Source organism: Ovis aries, chromosome 8, assembly GCF_016772045.2.
Source record: "Ovis aries strain OAR_USU_Benz2616 breed Rambouillet chromosome 8, ARS-UI_Ramb_v3.0, whole genome shotgun sequence".
Lineage (NCBI taxonomy): Eukaryota > Metazoa > Chordata > Mammalia > Artiodactyla > Bovidae > Ovis > Ovis aries.
The window spans coordinates 52054695-52078945 of record NC_056061.1 but is presented as its reverse complement, the minus strand read 5'-3'; the positions used below and the strand labels follow the sequence as shown (position 1 = coordinate 52078945).

Genomic DNA, 24251 nt, shown 5'->3' with positions numbered 1-24251 from the left:
TGGAAATAGAACTGCCTTATGATCCAGTAATCCCACTGCTGGACATACACACCATGGAAACCAGAATTGAAAGAGACACGTGTATCCCAATGTTCATCACAGCACTGTTTACAATAGCCAGGACATGGAAGCAACCTAGATGTCCATCAGCAGATGAGTGGATAAGAAAGCTGTGGTACATATATACAATGGAGTATTACAAAGAATACATTTTAATCAGTTCTAATGAGGTGGATGAAACTGGAGCCTATTTTACAGAGTGAAGTAAGCCAGAAAGAAAAACACCAATACAGTATGCTGCTGCTGCTGCTGCTAAGTCGCTTCAGTTGTGTCCGACTCTGTGCCACCCCATAGACGGCAGCCCACCAGGCTCCCCCGTTCCTGGGATTCTCCAGGCAAGAACACTGGAGTGGGTTGTCATTTCCTTCTCCAATGCATGAAAGTGAAAAGTGAAAGTGGAGTCGCTCAATCGTGTCCGACTCCTCACGATCCCATGGACTGCAGCCTACCAGGTCTTCTGTCCATGGGATTTTCCAGGCAAGAGTACTAGAGTGGGGTGCCATCACCTTCTCTGAATACAGTATACTAATGCATATATATGGAATTCAGAAAGATGGTAATGATAACCCTGTATACAAGACAGCAAAAGAGACACAGATGTATAGAACAGTCTTTTGGACTCTGTGGGAGAGAGAGGGTGGGATGGTTTGGGAGAATGGCATTGAAACATGTATAATATCATATATGAAATGAATCGCCACTCCCAGGGTTGATGCATGATACTGGATGCTTGGGGCTGGTCCACTGGGACGACCCAGAGGGATGGTACGGGGAGGGAGGAGGGAGGGGGGGTTCAGGATGAGGAACACGTGTATACCTGTGGCAGATTCATGTTGATGTATGACAAAACCAATACAATATTGTAAAGTAATTAACCTCCAATTAAAATAAATAAATTTATATAAAAAAGTTGTAAGTAATCCAATAATTTTTTTAAATTCTGATAGTGTAATGTCTTTATAAAGATGTATACCTAAATATTTTTATAAAAAGATATCTTTTGGAAATATATATATATATCCAAATACATGTACATATCTCTGAAAATTCATTTTTATAAAACTATTTTTCTGTTATTAAGCTGAATATTATTTATACACCAAGGTTGTCTATGAATTTGAAACTGAAAGGGCTAGTAAAACTTCTCATTACAGACACTCCTAAAACACATAAAAAACTGAGATCTCAAGTGGTTACATTTTGTCTAAAACCATGATTGGGAAATCCATGGTTTGAAATCAGGTTCCCTCATTCTCAAGGAAGTGATGATCTCCTTCAAACTTCCAAAAAATGAAAATTCATGATTTGAAAATCTATCAGCATGTAGATGGATATTAAGGTTTATCAACCTCTGTTGGATGTTTCTGTACTTGAAATATATATATATACACACACACACAGACATATATATATGCATATATATTTGTTCATTTCCCCCGACAATGTTTTTAAGCTTTGAGCTCCCGGAAGGCTGTAATCATGTATGTCTACTTTACTCTTCATATAGTCAACTTCACCTGCAACTTCTCTGAGCACCTATTTTAAGGAATGATGATCAATGAGATTAAAACACAAAGTGGTAATGATTTAATAAAGTGATTTAATTTCCAGTGGAAGAAACTCTCCATGTAGATGAGTCAGTAAACTCACCATGAGGACACCTGGCAGAGCTACACTTTGAAATAGAGGATTTTTTACAAACCTGTCTAATAGAAGATAGCATCAGCATAGCATCTACCAACTCTACCATGACTCCTGAAAAAAACTTATGAAATTATTTTTAATGGCTTTACACCAGACTTGGTTAGTGATCACTCTTCTTGCACCTTCTCCTTCACATCCAAATCTCAGAACTGCCCTACTCCAAAATTTACTCTCTTCTCTTAATCAAACCTCCAGTTATCTCCAAAACTTCTGTGTTATCTATTTCATACTAAGGTGTGAGTTGCTAATAGGTTTATATCTAGGGAGTGATGTCTCAAGAAGAATTCACATTTTAAAAGTGGGGTGCATTCTGTTCAAAATTCCACTAATGTAAACTGCCATATCAGCAGTACTATGCCCCAACCTCCTCTGGGGGCCACCAAAGTCTCCTGACCCCCCCTACATTCCAGAAACCAGGGGTCAGCAACTGGGTGCCCTGCTAGAGAAAAGCTGTTGACCTCTGGGAGGGAGCTTGTGTGGAAGCAAGTGTTAATTTTCAAAATGTGACTGGTTCTGATAGCAACAACCTCACCTCATCACAATGTCCCTTGGAATGTTTTCTGGGCAAGGAGTCTAAAAGTGATCTGTCATCACTGGTCAGTGGTACAAGTAGCTTACCCTTACATCCTTGCCCTTCCCCCTCGGACCCAAAACAAAACATCCCAGTCTGCCTTCCTCTTCTTCTCACATTTGAATTTTCATGTGTTCACCATTTGTCAGGGCTTCATCTTCAATGACATGGTCAAGGCACCAAGAAATTATATTTAACACATGAAAAATGAATACCAGGCCCATTTCCTCATGCCTTGTAATTGTAAGCTACAAGATTTGTGTTTGGTGTCTCCATGTGTATGCCTATTCCTGGAACAACATTTACAGACACTTTAAATGATTCCTCTTCAAAGCCATAAAGGAGTTTAGTAACACACTTTAATATATAATTTCTTAAGCATTTTTTAATAAAATACAGATATATATAATTATAATTATCAATGCATGTATGTCATTTAATATAATGATAAAAGGCTAGTCTTTGAAGTGACATGATGATTAATATTTACAGTAAAATCTAAAGAAAATAGCACTTGTACAATATTGCTGATCAAAAAGAAAAGATTAAAAAGTTCTCCTCATATTATGGTGTCATCTCAAATCACAAGGAGCAGAAAAGAAAATTCTCATCTTATTAATATATATAGGAATAGATCATTACTTTCCATGTTTTCTCAAGTTGGAAAACTCTCTTGTTCTCCTGAAATTATGCCAGACTCTGAGGCTGGGATATGTTCATAATAAGGACTTTTTCCAAATCTTTATCAAGCTATTAATACCATACACAAACATGTTACATAGATCTACTTATTGGAAATATGTCATGTACCTTCACACTAATTTTAAATTTAAAGATCAATACTCACTTGACGAACTGTTAGAGCATCCATGAAGAAATTTATCAGTATGTATAAACAGAGTCACACTGTGTGAAAACACTGTTCAAATAGTAATCCCCCTAAATATATAACATCCATGCTGTTTTAAAGTAAAGAAGCAAATCAGGAACTACATTCTTTCCCCATCAAACTAAGGACTGGATAATGCCATTCTGTTTAGCACTGAAAGGAAACTCCACTGCTTTCGTTTGACAAATATATGAAACATAATGATTCAATGTCCAGACACATAATTTTATTCTCAACAATATATGATAATGCTCTTCACCTTGCATTCTTAATTTCTCCTATTAATCTCATTTTGTGCTATCAAAGTTACTACTTGTTTTGAAACCATGTACACATTATTGGGGGGAATTTTAAAAAAATAATGTTTTTCTTTTTTTTCAGTTTCAAGGCTAAAAATGATGTTGAGGTTAAAAGTTTTACAGCTCCTTTATCATAATTGGTATCTTCCTCCTTAGTCTTCCAAGAAGGACTTTATAGTAATGGGTTTTGGCCTTTGCACTGCAACCCCCAAAAGACAGATTGCTGGAGATAACCCCCTGAAATTCCTTACAGCGCTATTTAACACCATGAAGGCCTATAGAATCTATCTGTTTTGAGAAAGACTCAGACAAAGGGACAAGGTTCAGGGAGGGGAGAGGTTTCAATTTGCAGGAATTTTCGAGACATAAATAAGTAGTGTAAGTGCCTTTTCTCTTTACTTCTAGATCATGGGTCAGGAATCTCAAAGCAAGATGGAAAAAGAAACCTGAATGAAAAAAACGACACTATAAAAACCTAAGTGAAAGCAGAAAATATTATTCCTCTTGATTTAAAAAGTTAGACATTTTTCATTGGAATCAAAATATTTGAGGTGGATTTATTTTTTTTTTTGCCATTCCAGTCATATCATATATTCCTTTCCTGGTGAAAACTGGAATTTAAAATATTTATTGGTCTACTTGATACTAAATAAAATGAACCAAGAAAGTCCAAAACACTGGAAATTTATTCTCTGCATATGAATAAATACCTCTTATATGTCCAATGGAAAGTGAAAAAATTACAAGCCTCTCTATCTTCTTTAGGGAAATAATTATTATGGATTAAGAATTTTTACAGGACCAAAGTCACCTAATAGATGTGATAAATAAGAGCAAGCAGGAACACAAAAGCTAATCCTTCATGATTACAAATGCCTCAGAACTATTACTAAGACTTCAACTGGCTTTTGCATCTTAGGTTCTCACACTGTGCCCAAGAATAACAAATTGCAAGACTCTGTGTGCTGGTTACTGCTGGTTATCAACACTCAAGTAGGAAACTGTGTAGAGCATTTTCCTGATAAATTAAGTTATACATCTTAGTCTGGTTAGTATCATTGCCAAGTTTTAAGTTTGCTGTTTGCTTTTTTTTTTTTTAAGTATAAGAACTTTGGTTAAACATACTACATGATGCCAATACTCTGTGCAACTGGGGAGAAAAATAGAGGGAGGATGTGGTTTTGTAGGCTGCAAACTCCACATGCCACATACAGTATACATATATACCATAGCTAATCACAATCTCACCATGAGGAAGTCAAAAACCTCAGCGAGCCTTCATTTTCTATTATACATACATTTTACAAGCTACTTGATAAGTTTCTTTCCATATTGCTTTCCAAAGAGAAAAAAGAAAAATAAAAGAAAACAAAGAAAGAAAATACATTAGCTGGATTCAAACGTAGTTTAACTTCAAGGCTTCATCAGACCATATGTGCAGATACTTGAGATGATGAGAGAGTTAAGCTTCCTAGGGTCCTAGAGTCAAAGAAACTCTGCTGACCCCCACTGCTAAGCAGGTGCACGCCTTCCACGGGGGGCAACATCTGCCGATCCGTCATGGTTCCACTCGGTGAGGACCCCAAGAAACTTCCTTGGGAAGAAACAATTTTCTCAGGACTGGCAGCCAGTTTAGGGGATGTGGAGAAGTTATACCCATACAAGGCACAGGGGCTGTGTAATCTGAACGTGTTGTAGGAACCCTGGTGGGTCTGGTTAGCAGCAAAGGCATTGCTGGGGGGTGAAGGCATGATGTATTGGAGCTGGGGAGACATCCCTGAAATCTGCATGGACAAGCTGGTCTGTGGGCAGCTGAAGGTGTCCCCATCCGTGCCGCCCATGGACATGTTCACCGAGGCACTGCTACTGACGCCCACGTAGGAGGGAGTCCTGGGAGGGGCGAAGGTCTCCCCTGTCTGGTTGGTGAGCCTGTTGTAGGTCTCAGCCAAGGATGTGCTGTATCGGTTGAGGGTGAGGCCAGAGCGTGCGCAGGCGGAATAGTCAGCTGGGGCCAGACCACACAGCTGGCTGGTGTTGGGTCCCAGGTGGAAGGCAGGAGATGAGCAAGGGGAGCCGGACAAAAGATGAGGGTGGGTGGCCGCAACACCATTCCCAGAACCTTGGAGTAAGGTAGAGGAACCTGTATTTCCTACAAAAGAAGTTGAAATGTAAAGAGCCTCTTTTCCTTTCAATTTTGTACACATGAGCTAGATGTGACTTGTTACACGGGGCAGGTACAAAGAAAAAAAGGACATGGTCTCTGCTCTCAGGAATTGTAATGTAATTGAATTTAGACTGAATGACTTTAAACACAGATACTCTCAACATTTTCAAGAAAAATTATCTCCCCAAGGGATGGTCTTTTTTGTTTGTTTGCTTTTTGTTGTTTTTGTTTGTTTTTTTGAAAAAGGTATTAGGACTCTACCACATCAAATTTTCACATTTTCTCCCTCAATTAGTTTTCTCATTATTTCGTAATAAACATTACAAAGATTGACTTTCCCGGCAACTTAAGAAAATATAAATTTCATGTTACTCTGTAATTTTTTCCAGAAGTATAACCATCACCTCACTTCTACCCACTTTTTACTCTTTTTTTCAGCAGAGTTTGCTCTGGATCAATGTATTTTCTTGCAAGAAAAAAGAAGGGATTCAAAGGAAAGACACAAACTGGCCAGACCCATCCTGTCTCAAACGAACTGGCAACCTCCCACTGAAAGCTTCTGTGGGTCAATGACTACCACGCATGCAGGGCTATTACAATAAGGCAATAGTCTCGTACTTCAAAAATCTCATTTCCAAACAGAAAGTGGTTTGGTGAATCATATGCTAACCCAAGAGCAGAGGTCCAACAGATAAACAGTCCTGTGAAATAGAGAGGGTGTTTAACCCTGCCTCCAATCAATAACAGTGGTGGCGGCTGATCACACCCCACCCCCCAGATTTGCTGGCAGATTGATGTCTGCAACTTGATGGAACTTAGGGAGAGAAGAGAATTCCAATGGGCTGGACAGGTTGTAAAACCTTCATTGCTCTAGTGACAGTGTTTTATATAGCTTCTCAAAATAATCTAAAAGCCCAATCCACCCAATGATAATTATCTTAAAACCTAGCATGCTAAGTTCTCATGGGGATGCCGGGCAGGGTCAGGCATTAAGTGCAGGACTGAGTGCAGGATTGGGCTGTGAGTCCTAGCTATCCCATAGAGAAGGAAGCATCATCCTGTTCCATGCAGCCTCTTTGAGGAAACACCAGCCCTGGGCTTGTTGGAAATGCTCAACAGTGATCTCAGGGAAGGCAACCTCAGTGTACCTGAACTTCTCATCATAAATCAGCAGGAGAAACGTGCCTAGAGGCAATTTAGTTGAAGGAAGTGAAGAAAGAAGGGGGCAAAAAAGGATGATCTAGGACCAGTATCTGTAATTTCTTGTGAAGTACACCTGGTACCAGGGCCAACTAGTCTACCTCTAATTTTAAGGAAAAAAAAAATTAAAGGTGAAATAAAGGTCATGAAATACATAAACAGCCTAAAACATCCAAAACTTAACTTAGGACCACACTAGCCATTTTCCTGGCCCATATCTATACCAGACACAAAAGGGAGGGATCTTGTAATAGAAGGATGTTGGTAATGAAGTAGCCATTAGACAACAGTAATGACTTGGGCATTTTTCAGTGCCTGAGCATCTAGGTAGGAACTGACCAGATCTATGATCCAGGAGACTTCATGATTTACCTTGCTTGGGAATTCCAGGGATATCTTCAAAGGTGAGGGTCCGTAGTGAAGGTCTCCAGAATGCATATGACTCCACAAGAGCTTCCAAACCCATTCTGAATGGAAGGGTCAGGACAGGGAACGACACAAGAAGCCAAGTTAGGAGCAGTTGGAGTTTTCACCACTAATAAGCTGCTCAGGAAACACCACTGGTGTTGACAGTGCCTCCCTCATTGGCAGGTTGAAAGCTTAGCACAAACACACATCAAAAAAAATGGTTTGGAGATGAGCTACTATTCTGTCACCCACCAAGAGCACAAGAGGATAAACCACCCAGCAAGTCCTGTTAATATTCTCTGAAAAATGAGCCTATCTCAGGGGATACAAAAGCTGCCCCCTGTGCTAGGAAGATGATGTGAAGACCATCCATCCTGGCTGCCCTGAGTCCAAGGCTCTGTGTGATCTGGAAGCACCCTCTCTCCCTGATTCACTACTACCCCGCTGATGAGGAAGACTCTGTCACAAAAGTGTGCTCCTGCAAAGAGGCATTTCTACCCATCATTTAGTGCTTTGACCACCAGCCGAGAAGAGCAGTCATCCAAGGAAAATTGACTTCTCTCTCCGAGGCACGATCACCACACCCAGGACAGCCAGGACGGGCTCAGGGCAACAGCCCTGACTTCTCAACCCAGCCTCCAGTAGGACCACAGCAAGGTGATCTCATAGGGCGCTAAGGTACATAGGCCTAGTATTAGCATCAGACATTATGGTAAAGCCTCTACATACACTTAATGAATGGACACAAAGAGATAGGACAACTTCACAATGGACTATCCACACGATATCTATAAATTTTAAAACATGGCTGACTACTCTAAATACATACAAAAATGTATGCATCTGCTACCGTAAGTGATTCAGAGTCTTCCCTATTGTATATCAGATAATGAAGTCCTCCAGGTCCTATAAATGAGTCCCTTCACTCAACTAGCATCTTCTCAAGGCCTTTCTACTTTTCCCTCAACCATCTCAGCCCTAATCAGTCTGTTAATTCAGGTAACATTATGCTTTCCATGAAACTCACAGCTTTGCTGAAGAAAATGCCTGATTCCTGAGTGTCACACTATACAAGGCCACCTCTTGAGATCGTCAGATACAGTTTTAGTGAATACAGATAATCTGTGTTTAATGCAAATTTAAAGACAAGGAGTATGATTAACAGCTTAGACTCCATGTGATAGCTGCTGTAGAGTCCCTGCATCTCCAAGTCATAACCTATGAACTAGGACTAGAGAAACACTCCCTTCAGAGTCACACCTTCTATACAATGGTGAAAACTCCCGGGAGACCCAGAGTAAGTGACCTGTGCATACAGATAAAACCATCTTCCCTTACTTGCCCTGGGCTGCACTGAGCATGAAGAACAGTCTGGCTTTGGATGGAATCACTGTGCCCCAGAGAGAGGACTAGTTAGTGCTCAGGACACTGAACTGGGGTCAGGAGAACTGGACTGTGACTACAACCCTCTAACACTGAGTAAATGTTTGGAGCTCTGTGGACTGCCATTTCCCACAAAGTGAGGACTGGAATACAAAGTTCTGAGTCCTCTCCTAGCCCTAAAGTTTACCACTAAGCGATTTACAAACCAGACATTGTATCTGTGGCTGACTACAAACCAGGTCTAAGAACACTCTATTCAACAATATTTTATGTGAAGTATTGAAGGGAGAAGTTTGGCAGCCATATCAGTCTCAAAGGCCCACATAATCTGCAGGTTGCATGTAATACTAGACTCATGAATGCTGTGCATGCATGCATGCTAAGTCACTTCAGTTGTGTCCAACTCTTTTTGACTCTATGGACTGCAGCCCACCAGGTTCCTCTGTCCATAGAATTCCCCAGGCAAGAACAGTGCCATGGGTTGCCACGCCGTCCTCCAGGGGATCTTCCCGACCCAGGGATTGAACCCACATCTCTTACATTTCTTGCATTGTCAGGCAGGTTCTTTACCACCAGCGCCACCTGGGAAGCCCCTCATGAATGCTGGGTGCTGTTTATTCCATTACTTTATTTTAGCTTGTACTAATACTCAATTTTTTTTATGACTTTCTAGAAACAAGCTTTTTTAAGTTAAAGAATTTAGGACACAGTTTTGTCCTAAACTGTTTTGTTAAACACAGATGAATTTTTGTAATTAGTTTTAAATATTCAGGATACCTAAGTAGTCCTGGAGGGGCCTCAGGGGGAATCTACTAAGAGGCAATTAATGAATATTTACAGGACTTAGAAATTTATTAACCGTGGAGATGAGCATCAGTGCATTATTTGCTTTAGCAGTATAAACTTGACTATGTTTCAAATACATACCCATACTCCAAATTCTCAGGGAGAAGTTACTAATCCTCACAAATAGGTAACCCTAAGCCTTAATGAGATGCTCTGAAGGTTACAGATCTACAAGTGGTCTGATTTGGACCTATTGATATTTTTCTTGAGGCTGCTGTTTCACACTACAAGTTCCAGAAAGGATTTCAGATATTTTGCAGGAAACAGTTATAAAATATTTATTAGCTGAATCTGGACTTTAAAAAAAAAGGTCTTTATTTTCCCCAGTAATGGAGACTTTTCCCGTCTAGTTAAAGAAAAGATAAAAGGCACCTCCTGCAGGAGTGTAGCCAAGGCGATAATTTATACAAGATGCCTTTGAACAATTTCCACATTTTATCACCGCCCTAATTTATGCTATCAAATAGCCTAGTTTATTTAGTAAAATGGTTATGTTTTTTCCTAAAGTATTTAAAGAGAAGAAATTTTTGTACCTTCCTGAGTAAAAGATTTTATAGGGTCAACCCTAAGGCCTAACTGAAGAATGAAACTATTCTCAGCACATAAATTCTCCTTCACGTAACAAATGTCCTGCAGGAGCGCTTTTAAGGGCTGAAGCTACTGATTTCTATAAAATAGGCTGTAGGACCATAAATAGCCAGGAAGGTATAATTTTTAATTAAAGCAAATTGTTTTATAAAGTTTAAAAAAATCACAAGTCCAAGTTTATTTCTTGTCCTGCATAATTTATTTCATGTATAGAGAAAAAATAAAAACAGAATGTATGTTAAAAAGTAGTAACAGTACATCAAAATCAGGGGTATTAAAGAAATATTTTGTACTTTTTCTCATGGGATTTTTCCTCTATTAATATATAAAAACAGATCACCCCTTCCCCAAGTCCTCAGCACCAATGCACCCTCCTGATATTATAGATAACTTGGGCTCTTTTTTTTTTCTTAAGGAAAATAACACGCAAGTTAGAAATCTTTAAAGCTTACCACATTCTCTCTTTTCCATAAAAGTGTCTTTCGCATTTATCAGTGGAAAATGTTTAAGTATTTAATATTGATTCACAGATAGTTAATATTGAGTCATAGATATTTAGCATTCAAAAATAAGCACTGAAGAGTTTGTCTGTCACAAACAGGAGAATTCATTTTAATGAGAAAAAAAGTGAAACTATTCATTTCACCAGCAGGGAAGCTACATATAAGCTCAGTAGGTTTTTTCCTATATTAAGATATTATTTAAACAGTTGGAGCAAAATAAAAATTTGAAAGTTTAACAACCTTTTAAAAAGTGTTAAGATATAATTCACTATTTTTTTCATATCTGTTAAAAACTTTAAAAGGTATAGAATCAGGAAATAAACAGTAGCCAGCACCATGACTGCAATGGCTTATACTCCTTCAACAGTGAAAGGAAAGAAAAATTTCTATGGAACCTAGAATTTTTACCTCATGATACCAAACAAGAGGCTTAGTGGTTTATTTTGACCGATGCCTCTGATTTTTTTTTTTTTAACTTATCCAAAAACAACAACAACAACAAAAACACCTTTTAATTGTGCCAACTTACCTAAAATTCTTTTTGAAGCCTTGCAATATCGGTTGGCCAAAAAGTTCGTTTGGGTTTCTCCATTACATCTTATGGAAAACTATTCTGAATGAACTTTTTGGCCAACCTAATATGTGTCTAATATGACTCTTGCAAAGAGTAGGGCATGTCTGAGCAACTTCACTTTCACTTTCAATATGTATCTATCATCTCACTTCCATTTACAGGCTTATCCACTATACTATAAATACTACCCAAAATACATCTTTAAAACTGTTTAAGGTTACCACTTCAAAAATGAACTGACAGTAATGTACAAAATGATAAATATAACTAACACTGCTCTACGTTATATAAGAAAGTTAATTCTATGTGTTCTCATCACAAGGAAAAAAACTTTTTCTATTTCTTTAATCTATGCCTATATGAGATGATGTATGTTCACTAAACTTATTGTGATAATCGTTTCATGATGTATGAGCGTTAAATCATTATGTGGTACACCTTAAACTTTAGCTGTGCTATATGTCAATGACATCTCAATAAATGTAGAAGGAAAAAAAAAGACAGTGTTCAAGCCATGTGACCCCACAATGTCAACAGCAGTGAGGTCTTTGCCAGAGTCACCCTACAGGAGAGCCTGGAATTAGTCCTGGCAGTATTGTCGCATGGTTTCCCAGGATGGCTCAGTCAGGAAAGAATCTGCCTGCAATGTGGGAGGCCTGGGTTCGATCCCTGGGTTGGGAAGATCCCCTGGAGGAGGGCATGGCAGGCTACTCCAGTATTCCTGCCTAGAGAATCTAAATGGACAGAGGAGCCTGGCAGGCTACAGTCCATGGGGTCACAAAGAGTTGGACATGACTGAATGACTAAGCAGAGCACAGTATAGTCTCAAGTCTCACTGCTGCCTTCCTGGAGTTTCAGTGAGTTTCAGTAAATTCATTCTCTGCTTAAAAAACAAAAACTGAAAGCAATGCAAGGTTCTTAAATAGATAAATATTCTGCTATCAGAAGAGTCACAAGAAGATTTCATCAAAGTATTTGTCAAGGTCGAAAAAGGAATCATCCCAGGGGCTCCCAGTCATCTCACCAATAAGCACCTCAGTTACTGATTTATTCAACTTTCAGAAACTCCTCTGAAAAGCAATGTTAACTAGGAGCTCATGCAATGATGTAACAAAAGCCAAGCAAAGTTTTTCTCCACATGGAAAGAGACATCTAAAACAATAGAATAATCTCAGTACAGCAGACATATGGTAGGAACACCTGGAAATCTTCCTACAGAGTAAAGGATTTCAGACAGAAGCTGCATTATTAGTCAGTCTTACTGATCTGCCTGCGCTAAGTTAGAGGCTATTCTACTCTCATACATTTAAGTCCTGATATTCAGTCAGTTCAGTCACTCAGTTGTGTCCAACTCTTCGTGACCCCATGGAACTGCAGCACGCCAGGCTTCCCCTGTCCATCATCAACTCCCGGAGCCTACTCAAACTCATGTCCATCAGGTCGGTGATGCCCAGTCCTCACAGTACATGGTGTTTAAAAGAACCACTGCATTACCAAAGGGGGAGGGATAAACTAGTGATGAGCAGATATACTCTACTATATATAAAACAGATAAACCACAGTGTCCTACTGTATAGCACAGGGAACTATATTCAATATCTTATAATATTTGGGATGATTTGGGAGAATGGCATTGAAACATGTATACTATCATGTAAGAAACGAATCGCTAGTCTAGGTTCAATACAGGATATAGGATGCTTGGGGCTGGTGCACTGGGATGACCCAGAGAGATGATATGGAGAGGGTGGTGGGAGGGGGGTTCAGGGTTGGGAACTCACGTACACCTGTGGCGGATTCATGTCAATGTATGGCAAAACCAATACAGTATTGTAAAGTAAAAAAAAAATATATATATATCTTATAATAAACCACAATGGAAAATAATCTGAAAAAGAAAATAAATAAATAAAACAGCCATTGCACATGAAGCTGAAATCAAGTCTTTCTGCAGGCACATAAGTTCATTCTGAGAAAAGGTCTCTGTCTATGCTTACCTTGCTCAGCCAATCATCTGAAAGAACTAAAAGTCTGGACTCCTACGTAATTGTTTTCTCTCTACAATTTTAAGTGAAATTGTTCCTAAAATAAGATAATCGAGGGTTTCAACCTCATATAGCCACAGCCTATCAATACCAAGTTTTTAAGAAGTATTAGAATAATGTCTGGAATAAAGTGATAAAAATGTCTCAAGTACTTTTTAAAAACAAAATGATTTTCAAAACATTTAAGTCAAAGTCTTACCCAGAGAGGGCATCTGGAGAACGTTAGTCTATTATTACTATCAACAGTTATAAAATATTTTAGAAAATGTCACACCAACTCTATTGGAATAGAATCATATCAATAAATTAAAAAACTCTTGGCACACAGACTAAGGAGATCTGCTTTTTGATAAAGAGTAATAGAGTGGAATTCATTACTGTAGCTCTCCCACTTAGTACAAACACCATAAAACACGACACAGAAAAAATAAACAAGTGTGTGGCTGTCAGTAGAGCCAAGACAAATTTGGAAACTAAAGAACATCAGCTGTCTTGGCAGTGGGGAGTAGTTTCAAATTCTAGTTGAAAATCTGAGTGAACAAGAGTCTCTGTCATATTTCGAAGAGAGATCAATACATAGTTGTGACATTGATAAGCAAATTCTAAACCAAGAGCAGATGCAGACAGTATTTTGACTTGGGATATTAAAGATCCTGGGTCTGGAGACACAGGTTTCTACAAAGCCCCTTCAGAGGCAGCACACACTGTATACCCTGAGAACTTCCGCTTTTACCCCAGCATTTCACATCAACATTCAGCTTAGAAACGAGTAAGCCTCAATGATGCACCCAAAATAAGTTATATTCATGCCTCAATGATATTAACAAATTTAAACTGCATCAGAAATGATTTCAGAATCACGTAAGTAAATTTAACTGTCAACTTTGTAGTGGAAAACTCACCATAAAAATCAAATGTATTTATCACAGCCAGAGTGTTTTTAACTAAGACTCACCTGTTACGCCCAGAGTCTCGGAAGCCTTTGGCAAAGGGATTCCTATCTATTTTCAGGCGAGTAATCTGCAGAGTTGGAAAAAAAAAAAATCACATCAAGTCTTAAGATAAAAGCCAAGGAAGGTTATAAAAAATGGTAGTGATGGAAAAACTAAAAGAAACTCCAGAATCAACTGTTAGAGGATTCTACTGTGTTCTTCTCCCCTGTTTCTAGGGTATTTTATTGTCTTCGTAGCAAAGCTACAAGAATACTTCAGAAGTCATCTAGACATTCATTTGCTATGAAAAGAACATTCCCCTACTTCTATCCAAGCACTGTAATAAAGTTTGCTTTGCTATTAATATTCCTAGAGAAGGGGATTCTGAATCATCTGTTGATAACTGCCCTTCGTTTGACAATCTCTTTAAAATTCTTCCCTAAAAATTCCGTGAAATGTGTCTGCTTCTCTTGCAGTAGTGGTGATGGAGAACAGCTAATACCCAACTTCTATTTAACAGCAACTTATACACTGAAATGTTGTTAATGTTCTTCAGAAATAGGCAATATATACTCCTTGAACGTTCCTGCCTTCCGTTTTCCTTTGTCTCTCCTCAAATCATCTTTACAGCTCTCATCTCCTCTTTCATCTGTGGAGTCGTGACCTGGTCAGAGCACTACAGTGAATGTCTAACCAAAGGTAACCATGACTTGAAGGTTTTAATAAGATTCAATCTTATACACATAGGAGAAATAAATAATAGCTTCATTTTAACTACAGCTGTAATTTGTTGACTTACAACTAGATTTTTATTCAGGAAGATCCCAAGATATGAGGGAAATTTTTTTATAAGTGGTCTAATCATCTCCATTAAAAACAATTTTTTTTAGTTATACCATCTTGAAATTGACACTAATAAACAACATCCCATCTGTTTCTGACCATATCTCCATCTTGCCCAGAGAAGTTTATAGCCTATTTTCTAAGAAGCACATCATGCTTTGTTTTTCTGTGTTCCTTGGTTTAGTAGAATCTACTAAGTTCTAATTGTGCCATTTTGGTCAAGGACAAATGAACACTGCTGAATGACACTCGGGCAAAGAAAGGCATCTTTGGAGAGTCACCTGAAATCCCCCTATATCATGTTGTGTGTACTTTCAGCCATCTGCCAATCAGCTTTGCAACACCGAAGGCAGGTGTATTCCATATGCTACTGTCTTAGTTTGTGGATGCTGCTGCTAAGTCGCTTCAGTCGTGTCCAGCTCTGTGCAACCCCATGGACAGCAGCTCACCAGACTCCTCTGTCCACAGGATTTTCTAGGGAAGAATAATGGAGTGGGTTGCCATTTCCTTCTCCAAGTTTGCGGATGAAACTATATTATAACAAGATAATGTAAGGGTCTGCTAAGTAATTCACTATGTCTACCACTCTGCCATTGAAAGAATTCTTTATAATTCATTATAACTCAATTATCTGTTCATTTAAATAATGCTTAAAGAACACTTAATAACTTAAACATTCATTTAAAACAGTATTTTAACACAGAGGGAAAGGGGAGGGTGGAATAAATTGGGAGAGGAATATTGACATATATAAACTACCATGAGTAAAACAGATAGCTAATGGGAAGCTGCTGTATAGCACAGGAAGTTCACCTTGGGGTTCTGTGATGACCTAGAGGGGTGGGATGTTGGGGTGGGGTGGGAAGGAGGTTCAAGACAGAGGGGATATACACATATACATATGAATGATTCATATTGTTGTACAGCAGAAACTAACACAACACTGTTAAGCAATTACACTCCAATAAAAAAATTAAAAATAAAAAAAATAAAGTGCAGGGGAAGAAGTTTAAAAAATATTTCTGAGCTATAAATAAATGGAAAAACATAGTAAAAAATAGCATTTTAAAAAAGAGTTTATGGCAAAATCAATACAGTATTGTAAAGTAAAATAAAAATAAATAATTTTTAAAAAAGAGTTTACAGCTATTACAAAGAATGTTACTTGAATCAGTTCTAATGAGGTGGATGAAACTGGAGCCTATCATACAGAGTGAAGTAAGTCAGAAAGAAAAACACCAATACAGTATAATTAACGCATAGTATGGAATTTAGAAAGATGGTAACAATGACCCTATATGCGAGACAGCAAAAGAGACACGGATGTAAAGAACAAACTTTTGGACTCTGTGGCAGAAGGCGAGGGTGGAATGATTTGAGAGAATGGCATTGAAACATGTATATTATCATATGTTAAACAGATTGCCAGTCCAGGTTCAATGCATGAGACAGGGTGCTCAGGGCTGGTGCACTGGGATGACCCTGAGGGATGGGATGGAGAGCGAGGTGGGAGGGGGGTTCAGGATGGGAACACAAGTACACCCATGGCTGATTCAGGTATGGCAAAAACCACTACAATATTGTAAAGTAATTAGCCTCCAATTAAAATAAATAAATAAATAAATTTTTAAATTAAAAAAATAAAAAAGAGTTCAGATTTATATCATAGTGCTTGTTTAAATAGAGGCACATTGCAATCACTAGCATCATTATACTGACATCACATCTATTATGTGCATACCATGTATGCTGGAATATGAGTTTTGCACATATTATTTCATTTAATTCTCATAGCAACTTAGATGTAGTTATTATCCCAATTTTATGTTTTCTTTTATACCAGCTTAAGTTTTTTATGATTATAAGGTTACTCGGCCATAGAACTGGACTGGGACCCCAAGTTTCAGAGCTTATGCTGGTAACCACCAGGCATGGAAGCCTGCCAATTTCCCATAAGTTCTTCAAAATACAGCTGGGAAGTTAAAAAAAAAAAAAGAACTACTGCATAATTCATGATCAATTTCCTTTCTTCCAACTTTTCCATCCTCTTAACTGATTTATCAGCATTTGTGAATTGGTATTAGTCACCAATATGTATCAAAAACCCACTGTATCTTATTTATTGTATAAAAGAGGCTTGGAGAAAATACATGTTTAAAATAACATTTAATACACAGTTAATTGGACGCATAATTCAATTAGAGAGAGAGACAGAGAAGAAAGACTAACAGGGTTGTTTAAAAGATATCAAAAGTACAAAATGCCTCTTTTCTCCTTATATGTATTTTTCCTGAAAAAAAAATTATTTTCTATGATTGATATATTTTAAGAATATATTCCTGGGACTTCCTGGTGGTCCAGTTGTTAATACTTTGCCTGCTAACGAGGAGGCTTCCGGTTCCATTCCTGGTTGAAGAGATAAGATCCCACATGCCTCACAGCCAAAAACACAAAACAGAAAACACAAGAAATATTGTAACAAAATCAATAAAGACTAAAAGGGAGCGTACATGTGTCGCTTCAGTCGTGTCCGGTTCTGTGTGACCCTATGAACTGTAGACTGCCATGGACTCCTCATCCACGGGGTTCTCCTGGCAAGACTACTGGAGTGGACTGGCATGCCCTCCTCCAGGTAATCTTCACGCCCCAGGGATTGAACCCACATCTCTTACATTTCCTGTATTGGCAGGTGGGTTCTTTATCACTAGGGCCACCTGAGAAGCCCTGAAAAGGGGCTATATCTTAAAAAAAAAAAAAAAATCTTAATTATCTTCAGCCCTTTTAAAGGTTAATTTCATGTTCCTTCCTAAAAGCCTACATAAAAAGTGTGACAATGTGAGTGTGAGAGGACAGGACAGCCTGGGTGGTGTCACCCATGGATGAGAGCAGATGAGCCTCTCAGCCCTAAGGGAGAACTCACAGGGCAGGGCTCAATCTCCTAAGAAGATTTAAAACAAAAGAAAACACAACAGAGAGCTTAAAGCCTTAGATTGTTGACTGAGATGTATATAAATGTCAAGAGAAGTGAAAATCTAAAATAATGCTGCTGACCTTTGAAAATGAAAAAAAAAAAAAAATCTACCACAGACCACATTGCTCTGCTACATTGCTATTTCTTAAGAAAACTGGCCAGAAAATTGCATGGGTCAAATAATTGCCTCCATTCAATTTTCCACCTGCTTGATACAGCCTTAAATAATGACATATATTAATGCTCACTTATAGAGAAAAGAAATATTTCACTTCTCAAATTATTTCTAGTTGAATGAAAGGATTACTCCACAATTGCTTATCTCTCAGACAGTAAGGGTATGTATAACCCTCTATCACAATTAAAGAAATGGCACTCTTGTACATATAAGAAGGGTAAATGATTCTGAAATACTTCCCATAACACATAGATGTCAGCTCTAAAATAAAGTGAGCTGACAAATCTCATGTCCTGCGATATAACTCACTTTCATGTTCTACAGGTCTATTTCCTAGTCAGTACACAAGCTTTCTAATTTTAATTATGACATCAGGATTCAATGTCTCAAAATGGAAAGTAAACCTACACTGCCAGTCATGAGAGACATTCTGGTCTGAAGAAATCTTCACTAGAGTAGCTTTACATAGGCATCTTGGATAAATAATTATTACTACATATGCATGCATGCTAAGTCACTTCAGTGACGTCCGACTCTTTGCAATCCTACGGACCATAGCCCACCAGACTTCTCTGTCCATGGGATTCTCCAGGCAAGAATACTGGAGTGGGTTGCAACACCCTCCTCCAGGGGATCTTCCCGACCTAGAAATCAAACCCCTTTTGTTATGTCTCCTGCGTTGACAGGTGGGGGTATATATATATATATATATATATACACATATACATACATTCTGGATGTCATACATGGCAAGCACTTATGACCGTTCTTAACTTTCAGATAGAGTAAAAAGAGAGCTAGCTTTTAATCTGCACATGAAATTAAAAATCTAGAAAGATTCCAAGTCTGAAAACAATACCTGCTGGTTCTGATAGGCAGTGACAGTGGTGAAAACAGTTTCTGGAAAGGAAAATGCCTTCACTCCCTCTCCAGATGGAACAGGCTTGATAGGAGAAAGATCATCCCCACAGTCTTTACGGATGATGTGGACTCGCGGTTGGTATTTGTGCATAGAATGAAGTATAATCTATATCAAGAAAAGAGAAGACAAATTTGTCAGCAACTTCTACCCAACCTCAACCCCTTGACTAAATATTGAGTATGTAAAACAAATCCCAGTTAGAAATAAAGATACCCAAGGCTGTGAAAGTCCCAATTTAATAAAGTGTATCAAAACTGGAGTGAGACAATTAGGAAGCTGTTTGGAAAGTGTGCATACAAACAAAACAAAAAAAAAAAGGCAAGTAATTATTTTGGTTGAAGCCCTGTGTGCAACCATATGAATATAGCATCACATTTTCTGTTTCTGAAAACACAAGAATAAATTCATCAGCATTTTTATTTATAATGAACCTAATGGAACACAGAGTCCAAAACAATAAAACTAAAAATGAGATTGAAATGATTATTTTAATTCCACCACACCCATCCCCTAAAAATAAGTATTTGCACACCAAGATGTTCTTCAGAGAAGATTTTTCCTCTGTTGGTAACTAGAACATGTCTACTCAAGGGCAAAGGGATTTTAAGGATACCCCAGGGTTTGCCTTATGTGTGGTTCACAAAGTCTCTGGTTTGCCTGGAGAGCCCAGCATTCGTGCTTCCATCACAACAAGGCTTCCAAAACCCAGATGCCCGGGGATGAAAAAGCTCTCAGGCTAACTCGAGGAATCTGATGATATGGTTCAACTGCCTTCTGCCCAATGATTCCACTTCTGAGAATTTATCCTAAGGAAATATTCCAAATCCCAAAAAGTGTTTCATGTACAAAGATGTGCAATGCACCATTTATAACAGTGGAAAAACTATAAACCACTGACATGAATAGATTGGTTAGGTAAATGAAAATCCACACAATGGTTACAGCATAATTCAGCCATTACTAATGCTTTTAGAACATTTTTAGCCACATAATGAAACACTTCTTTTTAAATCCTAAATTAGAATAAAGGATCCAAGTTGTTTTTAAACTTACCATAACTACATAAAAATAGACAGTAAAAGGACCCATACAAAGATATGAACAGTGGTCATCTCTAGATGATGGAATTGTGGATGAATGTTTTCTTCTTCATTTGTTTTACACTTTCAAGGTAGAGGAGGTAGGTAAAGAAACAGCTTCATCCAATGAGACTTTCTATGTGCTGCTGGAAATCCAAATTCAATTATTCACTAATGAGTTTAATTAACAAATCTTTATCTTTCCTGAGCTATACAACTTGAATTCAAGCTTTAAAGTGTTAGAAGTTTGGAGAAATGCTTAAACAAAAGTCTGAGAAAAAAAAAAAAAACAACAGTGGTTGGTTGACCTGCCTCATGCTTTTCAGGAAGTGCACAGTTTAATAAACCAAATTCAGAATCACTGGTCAACCTAAACATCTCTCTACTTATACAGTGTGTTTGCTGCCCCAAAAGAATGTGTTTACCTTCCATTATTAACCAACAGTTGTGAGGTTTTTCTAACCCTAAAATTTTCTTTCTTTCAGTGGAGGAAATGCCTGGAGAGTAAATCTAATGATGATACTCACCACACCTGGCTGACGGAGGGATAGCATGAGTCTAAATAAAGGACAAGAGGGGACATTGTCATCTGGGTGGACACAACCCAAGTCGGCAACCTCTGGAAAAGTTTTTTTCCAGATATATAAAAGGACAGAATTTCAAGTTATTCATGACTCACAAAGTCAATTTAAAGGGTTACAACTGGAAATCTTTAGATAAGTAAAATTAGCAAATAAAGTAGAAAAATAGAACGTGCTGTATTTAGTAAGGATAAGTTCTGTTTTGCAAAACACTGCCTGTTGGTGGGGTGTGTGTGTGTATACACTAAGTTAAACATAAAATGTATGTCTGGCTGTAATCAGATTAAAAGTCTGAAAAAGCAAGATTTAATTCTAATGATTCATAAATTCCAGAGCTGGAAAAAAATTGGAAAAAGTCACTTTACATTAAACAAAAATAAAAGGCATGGTCAGTTTGAAAGGACGAGAGTTAACGGACTTGAAGTGAAGGAAATAAGTCATTTAGGTTTCTGTTTACTAGTCAATGAAAAGTAAATTCTTGTTTTATGAAATCTTTTTTCTCTCAAGCAGATTTCTCCATACAGCTCTATATATTTTAATAGTATTTATTTGTTTATATCCTTACACAATCTCCAGAATTATTTAAGGTGGGATATACTGGGAGTAGGGTATAGAAATAGCTGAGGCATGCCTATGTTTGCACATTAAAGGGTAACTGCCAACAGTAACCTGAAAATTATTCAAAAAAATAATGTATTCTCAATATTACCTATAGGAATTTAGTATATCCCTACAAACTTTTAGGGAATGCTAAACAAGCCTTAGTTCCTGTATATAAAATAGCATTATTTGTTTTTTAACGAACTATCAAAGTTATAATGACAAACGGTCATGAATAATTTGCTTTTTATTAGAACAAGTAGAACTAGGAGAACCACCGCTCTTATGAACAAAAAGACCACAATGATAATATCCATTACTGAAATGCAAATAATTATAATCTGATCTGCATGTTCTATATTCTCTGTTCTGTTTAGACAGAGGATATTTTTTCTTTTGGATACTGTCTATTAGCACAGATAGTAACATAAATCTCTGTCCATAAACACAGGCTTCTTTCTCACGTGTAGGTTAATACACATTTTTCCCATGTTAAAGACATTAGGTTTGACATTGGTGGGATAACTAATATTTTAAAATTTAGCCATTACTAGTCTTCCAATTTCCTTTTCATATATATTCTTCACAATTCTGACTCTCCTTCAATTTCTTTACTTCTTATGAAGCAGAATAAATTACTTTTTTAAAAAAGACACTAGGTTTGAGTCAAAAGAAGCATATTACTTAGTTCTGGTGCTATCATATGAAGGCAGAGGGGTGAGAGTCCCTGCGAGGTCCCTTCATCAAGAAAGTGACTAAGTTAGTCCCATCACAATAGTACTGTTGTCTTCTCAGACTGAATCATATCAACAGTAGAATATGACTGCCTTATTTGGGATGATAAAACTGAGCAAAAAAAAAAACAAAACATAACAGACACTTTCGGCCTTTCCAATCTCTCTTGGCTGGAACAAAATGGCTGCCGTACTGTGCTGCTCTAACAGCGCAATAATCTGTGTGCTGCTGATGCTACAGCTGCTAAGTCGCTTCAGTCGTGTACGACTCTGTGCGACCCCATAGCCGGCAGCCCACCAGGCTCCTCCATCCCTGGGATTCTCCAGGCAAGAACACTGGAGTGGGTTGCCATTTCGTTCTCCGAATCTGTGCACTAGTCTTCTCTTTTGTCTGAGTTAGAAGATCACTGAAGCCAGAGACTATGGCTTTTCATCTCTTACTACATTTTACAAAGTCTTCAAAACTTTTGTTTTTAAATAAATAACAGGCAAGAGTACTCTCCCTCCTACCTCCTCCTCTAGTATCAAGCAATACGTGATTTCTACTAATAGCAAAGGCAATTTTCTTGCTTCCAAAATGTATAGGTACCTATTTTTCTTTCCATTCCCCCCACACACTACTTTTTTTAAAGTATTACATCCTGCCACAACTTTAAAAGAGAAAAAAATTTGGGAAGATGACACACTTCTATAGATATTGCTTGTTTTCTGAGTTTTTATTTTTCTTAATAGCGAAATATTATAATTGTTCAGGTATAAAAAACTGGGGTTCAATTGGAAATCTATTATTTTGTGTTTTAAACAAATGCTGTGTGATTTAGAACAGTAGATGTCTGAGTGAAGCATATTATCCTCTGTAATATGGGTGGGCCTCATCCAATTAGTTAAAAAACTTAAGAAAAAAAAAAAATTGAGGTCCACTGAGGAAAAGGAAATTCTGTTTCCAGACTACCTGCTTCCAGACTCAAGTTGTAATATCAGGTCTTCCCTGGGTCTTTGCCAATCCACCCTGCAAATTTTGGACCTACCAGCCCTACATCTGTGTTAGTCAGTTCCCTAAAATAAATCTCTCTCATGTGTGTGTATAATATAATCTGTTGGTTCTGTTTTTCTAGAGAAAGCTGTTTTGAATAGAATCTAGTGAAATTATGAAGCTAAAATCACATAGACAGATAAATTACTACCTCTAATACTATATATTAGGTATTAAGTATAAAGCCAGTAATTTGATCAGAATTAGAATTATAAAATCACCATATTTATTTAAATTATTTAAAGTCATTTGTATCTTATCTAGGACAGCATATAGTTTTTAGATCCATTATCTCTTTAAAAGATATGTACTCAAAAATATATATATATATACACATATATACTGAAACTATAGAACTCCAAAAAATAGAGTATATTTAAGCTTTTGAAAATCATCAACATCAAGTGCCATTTATTTTTCAATTTTTTATTCTAAAAAAAAGTAAAGACTTCAATGGACACACTGGCAAAATTTCACACTTAGCTCCCTCCTTGAGAGAGAAGAAACTAATGTTCTTTCACTGAAGTCAAGTGAAAAAGAACTGTTACAACCTGACTATGTACATAAAGAAAAAAAAGAGAAAGTAATGTACTAAAATTCAGGACAAGAAGTTGTATCATTCAGAAGTGAAATGTACTAGGCTTCAAATTACAAAAGGCAACAAATAAAAAGCACTGGCAGTTTGAGAGAGATGAGTCTTACAAATCCAGATACTGCATCTGTACCACAATGAAATGTGTACTTGAATGTCTTCATTAAGGTCAATTGCTTAAGATATTGTCTAGCAACTTACAAATCACATGCTGTCATCACTGTATTACCATCTTACGACAGTTTTCATTTTTTGTTTTAAAAGATTGGCCCATAAATAAGCTATCTTCATGTCACCTCTCTGAGAAATGAATGAATTGGTATTCCTTTTATGTACGATACACTCTTCAAAAGGCACATCAATCCTGCTTCAGTCAAAACTCTCTCAAATAACGGAAAGCTAACAGAAATGCTAGCACTGGGTGAAAATCAGCACATATCCAGTGTTTCTTATTTATTAAAACATCGATAATAAGGTAGATATTGCACCTACAAACAACACTGTGTGAAAATCATTAGTGTTAAAAATGACTATATTATTGAAACTACTGAC

General features: G+C 37.5%; 1 protein-coding gene across 1 annotated transcript in view; it reads right to left on the bottom strand.

Moving 5' to 3' along the window:
• Positions 1–2676: 2676 nt before the first annotated feature.
• The window catches only part of TBX18 (T-box transcription factor 18), a 29437-nt gene continuing 7862 nt past the window's right edge, over positions 2677–24251 (bottom strand). Inside the window, exons 5-8 of the mRNA XM_027972449.3 lie at positions 19018–19185; positions 14190–14254; positions 7260–7354; positions 2677–5672 (exon numbers count right to left, since the gene is read on the bottom strand). Coding sequence (XP_027828250.1) covers positions 4948–5672; positions 7260–7354; positions 14190–14254; positions 19018–19185 — 1053 coding nt within the window. The 3' untranslated portion in view covers positions 2677–4947. The remainder of the gene's footprint in view (positions 5673–7259; positions 7355–14189; positions 14255–19017; positions 19186–24251) is intronic.